At 41.9% G+C, this 7309-nt stretch overlaps 1 protein-coding gene across 1 annotated transcript in view; it reads right to left on the minus strand.

Moving 5' to 3' along the window:
* Positions 1 to 7309, minus strand: part of LOC101854694 (TBC1 domain family member 25) — a 24758-nt gene that overhangs the window by 9766 nt on the left and 7683 nt on the right. Inside the window, exons 2-3 of the mRNA XM_005091677.3 lie at positions 2523 to 2632; positions 1404 to 1552 (exon numbers count right to left, since the gene is read on the minus strand). Of these exons, the coding sequence (XP_005091734.1) occupies positions 1404 to 1552; positions 2523 to 2632 (259 nt within the window). The remainder of the gene's footprint in view (positions 1 to 1403; positions 1553 to 2522; positions 2633 to 7309) is intronic.

The raw sequence follows: 7309 nt of genomic DNA on the forward strand, positions 1-7309 counted from the left end.
ATTTTTGCACTCAGTCCATATGTTTATTCAATAAGTGGGTTCAATACCATACACAAGAAGTCATCATGTGGATAATAATATAACGCTGAAAGATGGCTTATCACTGAACAGTCCATGAAAAGTGCAGGTCAGCACATCCCTGACTGGCAAAGATGGCAACAGATGTGCTTCAGGATTTTGCGATGGGTGACCTATCCTGAGGTCACTTTATCTATCTATCTATATATATATATATATATATATCTGACAAGGATAGTCACTCATTTCCTTCTTGTTGTTTCATTTAACTTCTCCAATATCTATTTTCATGGGATCAATTTCAATAAAGCCATACTATATATAGAAGTCAGAAACTGAACCTTCTCTTCAACAGCACATTATTTACGGCTGTCAGTAGTAACTATGTCTTAGTTGAAATTACAATGACTTCACATGTATGGGAATAAAATCATGACTTCATAAATTTGATTAAAGTGAAGTCTACACAGGAGAAGCATTAGTGAAAACAATCAGGTCATATAAGTGCCGAAGATTAGAGGTGTTACAACAGAGTAACAAACACAAAAAAGAAGTAGAGATAAGGATGACAGATATTTGATAGGAAAGAAGGAGCAAATCACACCACAGCACCCGCCTACTACCCACTGATTGAAAACTGTTGATTGTACACTCTTTTTCTGACAACACGGTAGATAGAAACCAAAGTCTGTTACCTAGCCACTCATTTTGTTGTTGTTAAATGTAGCTTCTCCACTATCAATTTTCATGTAGAACCAATGGGGTCCAATTTCAATAAAACCATATTATATTTAGAAATCTTACACCGACCCTTCTCTTCAACAACGCATTATTTACTGCTATCAAACAGAACTATGTCTTAGCTGAGGATTTTCAAAAAGTCTCCCAGCATTCATATGTCTACCATCCAACTACCTAGACCTTAATTAGTTTGAAACTGTCCAAAATGGGTAACCATTGTCGGGGAGAAAAGTGGTAGTCTTGGACATATGGATATCTTGAACAGTGTCATTATAATCTAGCTTTTACAATGTGAGGGGGGAAAGGGGAAGGGATAGTTTATACAGGTGATCGTCTTAGACAAGTGGCCATAAACAGAAGGTCAGACTGTCTTTGGATAACGCAAAGAATCAACATAAAGGGAAAAAAAATGGAAAAGTAAATGTTGATCACACAATGCACATATAATGCAGCAGAAGCCTTTGCCAAAAGAGAGAGGAACAGGCACCAGGATTCAAGCAGACCGGTCAGCTCGGGGAGGGGGGAGGGGGCGCACCACAAACGAAAGAGGCATCCGGGGTCTACGGGATGACCAAAACACCCTCAAACTGGAGAAATCTTGGACATATAAACAGTGACAGTACTTTTCTTCCTAGGATGCTGACCTTCTTCAAAGGGCCGAAGGTCAACCTTGAGCTTGAGGCAAGGGTCAGCAGCACACTGGAAGGCAGCGTCCATGTCCCAGTCAGAGAGCATGGACAGATAGACGGCCTGACCCTCCGAGTCCCGGGCCAGATAGCTGATCGTGAAGTCACTGGGGATGGATACAAAGAGAATCATGCTCTGAATTAAGACAGATATATAAAATCAACTGCTTAGTTAAGAGTAAGACTCCGTCATACACTATCTTGAAAAGTGACTATGACGTAGTCTAGCGCTGAGCAGATGATATATACAGTCAAAATTGTCTAAGAAAGCCACCCAATGTTGAGAAGAAAAGTGCTTTCCTTAGACAGGTGCATGTCTTGGACAGTGTGTTACAAAATCTTTTTAATGCAGAGCAAGAAGTGGGAATTGGTCATTTGTACAGGTGATACTATTGGTCAGGCAGCCGCTAGAGCACGTTCGCGGGCAGTTTTTTGTTGCTTATTTTAGAGCATCTTAGGTGGACAAAAGAATAGGTTCAACTGCAGGTTTTTGGCGCTTTTTTTAGAGCATCCAAGTAGAAATGAATTAATGACAAACCATGGTAATGGATGTTCATTTCAGATCTGGTATTTAATTTTTTTTTAAAGAAGAAATAATTAATTGACACTTCATTGGAGGTATTGACAGTGTGCTTTAATGAGCTTCTGCAGCACAAAATAAACACCTTCACATTTTTCCCAACATATTAAGTAGAAGTCTGAAACATTTTTGGAAACAACCCTGCCAACAAAAGTTTTCAGCACAATGTCCACAGAAGCTGAGACAATACTCATTTCTCCTAAGTTTTATCTGAGACGTTTTGCTGAAACCAAACTACTACTCCCATTATATCACCTCACTGACCCTTATTGGGTTATGATTACATGTAAGAGACGTGTTAAATACTTTTTGACATGTTCTCAAAAGAACTCTTTCTTCAATATAGTGTGTGTGTGTGTGTGTGTGTGTGTGTGTGTGTGTGTGTGTGTGTGTGTGTGTGTGTGTGTGTGCGTGCGCGCGCGTGTGCATTTGTGTATACTTGCATGAATGTGTGTGTGTCTCTGTACAGAAAAAAAAACCCTGACACTACAGCATACCTGTTGATTTCAAATGCCCTGGCGAGGATGCCTTGTAACATCTCAAAAGATGTGATTTGAGGGTCGATGGAAAACTTTTTGTACTCAGGCTGCATCTTGCCATCGCACTTCTGAAAAGGATAAAGAAAGTCAAATTTGTAGCCTTTTTTTCCTTTGGAGGTGTGATGCTCACATTGTGAATATTGGATTGTGAAGTAGTGCAGGAAAAACTATGTTACGTTAGATTAAAGTGAGGCGAGGCAGGCTAGAATTAAGGTATGATGAGTAGGTGTCTGCAGGGTAAGATAAAGTGAAAAGAGTGGGATGATGTGGGAAGGATGGGGTGAGGTGAGGTGACATGAAGTGGGTAGGATGGGGGGGGGGGAGAGACGTAGGATGAGATGAAGAGAGCAGGATGAGGGGAGTAGGATGGGGGGAGGTGAAGTGGTATGAAGGGGGTGGGTATGGGTGAGGTGTGGTGAGATGAAATGGGCAGGATGAGGTGAGATGAAGTGGGTAGGATGGGGTGAGGTAAGATGGGGTCAAGTTGGGTAAGATGTCGGGAAGGGATGTGAGACAGAGTTGGGTCTGGTCATGCCAGGTCAATTCAGGTCATGACATATTACGTCAGGTTAGGTTCTGTCAGGTCATGAAGGATGAGACAAGGTGAAGAGAAGTTGGCTAGATCAGGTTTTTGTTTTTGGTATGAGTCTTACGGCGCTTGTAACTGCATAAAGGTCATATGAGCGCCCGGGACACATTAAACATTTTCAGTTGGCAGACAATTTTGAATTTTGCCTCGGTGGCAGCCGAAGCCTATTCTTGTTGATTTTAGACCACCAAAAGATCTTTAACTTGCGCAACTTGCACACGGGACCTCCGAATTTTTCGCCCTTGTCCGAGAAGGCTAGGTGCAGATCTCAGGGTGCGGTTGAAAGACAGCAGTAAGAAGGAGCTAAGGAGTAGCAGGACAGAGGCTGCAGAAAGAGTCAGGAGCCTTGAGGAGGGGGCTATGGAGGTGAGGGGGTGGGGGCAGAAAGTGGAGATGAAAGCAGACGACAGAACATTGCTAGAGATCAGGAAAGGAAGTTAAAGGAGACAATTTTAGAGAGGAAACTTTTTTCAAACACAACCCGGATTCGAACCCGGGATCTTTGAATGAAAGAGAGGCGAAAACCTTAACCTCAAGGCCACGAGAGCCCCTAGGCCAGTTATGGAAGAGTGGAATGGAGCAGCGTTTCTTTAAGTTTTAGTAACACTTTTACAGCCACTTGCATCACAATTAAGTCACATAGGTGTTGAGTTTGGGTAAAGTGAAGAACATTGACCAAATAACGGTCATATAATGCAGAGAAGAATCAAGACAGAAGCAACAGAGGGAAAGAAAAGAATAGGGATCTACCAGTAGCACTTTCCAAGAACCAGGTAAGTGCTGAGGAATAAAGTTGTTACAAGAGAGTAATCAACAAACAAACAAAAAAGAAAAAGAAAAAAAAAAGAAGCGGCAGCGATTAAGATGATAGATGTTTGATGGGAAAGATGGAGTAAACCACACCAGAGCGCCCACCAACCACCCTCATGGAGCAGGGTGGTGGGTATAAGATTTGGGGGGACGGGAGAGGCATGAAAAGGGGTGAAGTTGAGTGGGATGGGTGACGTGAAAAGGTATGACAGGTTGAAGCAAAATGACATGGGCAGTGAGGCTAGGTGGGCGAGCTGAGGTGAGGTGAGGTGAGAAAAGCATGACGTGACAGGAAGGAAAGTGATTAGGGATAAATTTCAGTTGTCTGTGGACTGAGAGATGAAGACACAAGTAAAGGTTAAGTAATAAATATGACGTAAGGCATGTATGTCTCCTCTCGGCTAATCTTTTTCAGCAAAAAACAGTCTCCTCCTACTCCAACCCTTTTATCGTAATGTCAGTTTTACTCAAATAAGGACAATGCATGTTGTTCATCTCTAAAAAAAAAATATTTTAAAAAGCTTATAAAAGGGTTTTAAAAGAAAGGGTGAAGGTCACACCAAAGCCAAAGTGTAAAAGTCCACCCTTGTCCCAAATACGCATACTACGTTTCTAGGTCATCACCGAGACCGAAAAACAAGGGTTCATTAACACTTTGCACCCAGCATCAGATACCAGGGCAACAAAGGAGGGAACAAACATGTTTCACTACACTGTCAGGCAAATGACTTCATATCTGATGACCTGTCACTTTACTGGCTAACCTTGACCGTGTCCTAGTGAAATTATCAACGCAACGTAAATTCACAAGTGGGGCTGAAGATAAGCTTTACAAAGGCGAGCGAGACCGTTGTACCGTACTTTGCGAAAAAGCATCCATCTCCGATAGATCAGAGCCAAAATGGGGGGGGGGGGGGGGGACTCGTAAAGTACCTTTCTTTCAAAGGAAACAACGTCAGACTGAGCTGAGTCCCCAACCCACAACCTCAAGATTTCAAGTCCCGTGGCGCCCTAAACCACTAGACTTACCTAGAGTACCGACGCCACGCCTTGGTAGTACTTTTAGTTGATCAGTTAGCGCAGAAAACTAGATCTAATAGGAAACTGTCGAGCATAAGTTTTAAGTTCCTTTCGTCACAGTATTTTATTTGTTCGTGTAAAGAGAAGCACATCGACACATTTAGTGATCATTAAGTGCTGGGAAAGAGTAAGACAGACAGAAACATCAGAAGGAAAGTAAGGAAGTAGGATCTTCTCAGTCTAGTAGCGCGCTCCAACCACCCGCTTCGTCACAGCAGAGGTTATAAATGAAACAAAGCTTTCCAACGTGAGTCCACAAATAGAACAGAATGGAACACTCCAAAGCGATGAAAAAAATCAACAATTTCTGTTACAATATTTGTTAAAATGATGCTGCAGCACATATAATCTACGTACCGACAATCATTTGTATACGATTTGGGGAATAAAAAACTCCAAAAGTTGGAAACATTACACAAATATTATTTGAGTCAATGTGGAAGAAGTAGAAGTAGCAAACGACAACCCATCAGCACACAAGTCATGAGCCTGAAAAGCTAAGACGCCCAGAAGTAGGGGAGGTCAACGGACAGGATTATAAAAGATCAGCCGAGAACACACTATAAATCTTTTACGACTCCAGCGACACAGTTTAGATCATTTCGGGAGAACAGCTGCTTCCATCCTGCTTGCCAACCCGAACCGAGCGGGATACAGCATCCAAAAAGACGGAGATGCTTGATAATATTAACTTCCTCACAATTCTAATGCGCGTAACGGCGAAGCACGAGTACGAAGAACCTATCCATTACACGACAAACGTCAGGAGAGGGAGACAGAGGAGAAGGGGGATGAGGGGGAGTGGAGGTAGTGGTAGTAGGTAATAGGTACACTTCACTTTATTAACCTGCCTTTGACAATGAATGTAGGCTATGGCTATAGCCCTTTTGATAAACTTGTCCACACATCAATGCAAACTATTAATATTATTGTACATCAAATTTTATCGAGGCGTCCTAAACTAGCATCGTTGTGCCTTTCTTCTAGTTTTCTGCTGTCCTCGGGAACAGAGATACTGCCTAATTAACAGAGTCAACAAATCAGTTCCCAACAACGGTAGTCTACTTCTAACAAACGTCTACTCAATAATAGTGTTGAAATGTAGATGTAGACACAATTTAGATCATTTAGAAGGCAGCTTACGACCCTGCCTGTAAGGGCCAACCAGGACAGAGAGGTATTACAACAGCAACGGTACCGGCACGCTAATAGTGCTCGAATAAGGCACTCAAACTTAACCAACATCAGCACACCACCCATTTAACGCGAGGCTTACTCATTCATAATATTCAAGCTTCGCAGTAAAAATATTGATTTCTTACAAGTTGACCCTCTCGAATGTGGCAAATGCGGTAAGTAGTTTTTTAAAAATGCACAGTTCGGACCAACAATTAAAACATTTGCCACCTGTCGCTTCAGGCAAAAAACTACTCAAGCTTCAATGTGTTTCAATCGCAAAACTAAATCACTTCAAGAAGTTAATAAAAGCAAGGGGAAAGACATGATGTATACAATATACTTTGAAGTTATCCTGTGTGACTAGCTGACAGTTGCCTTGCCATTCACGATCCAGCTTGTCAATCAGAACGAAACCCAAAGCTCAATTATTTTTATAAATATATCGGTAATAAAAATATCTATATCACACATGCACCTTAATTAATCCCTGCGAGAGCTGGGGGGGGGGGGGGGAGTAATATGGCATATATATAGCAGGCAATAATCCTGAAACATCACAGGCGAGGCCACACAAAGACAGACAATCAGACGCCACTGTTGCCAAAGTACATCGCCCTATTTTAATTCTTTTTTTTAAGCTACAGTTATCATATTTTGTTCAAGGACACCCCACAAAGACCACCCATCTAAATGATGTGTCACTGGCGTATGCTTGAAATTGCTGTAAGTCTGAGCTCTCTAACCACCAGGCCACTTAATCTGGAAAGAAGACATCTACGCTATTCGGTTCAACTATGTAAAACATGTGAAGAATTTTTACACCTATGAAACTTTATCTGTTTAGTCTGGGTGACAACTGTGCACCTCGGACTTAAAAAAAACAAAACAAACCCAGATCATTAATTTGACACACGGTCAAGTATTGGCGATAGAAGCGAACTATTAGCGTTCAACTGATGTCATTGTAGGGCTCACAACTAGGCTGCAATTAGATAAAATAAGATAAATCTTTATTGTCCAGACTCTGCCACATAGTTTTCGTGTTTCACCACACACACACACACACACACACACACACACACACACA

The sequence above is a fragment of the Aplysia californica genome, unplaced genomic scaffold, assembly GCF_000002075.1.
Source record: "Aplysia californica isolate F4 #8 unplaced genomic scaffold, AplCal3.0 scaffold00034, whole genome shotgun sequence".
Lineage (NCBI taxonomy): Eukaryota > Metazoa > Mollusca > Gastropoda > Aplysiida > Aplysiidae > Aplysia > Aplysia californica.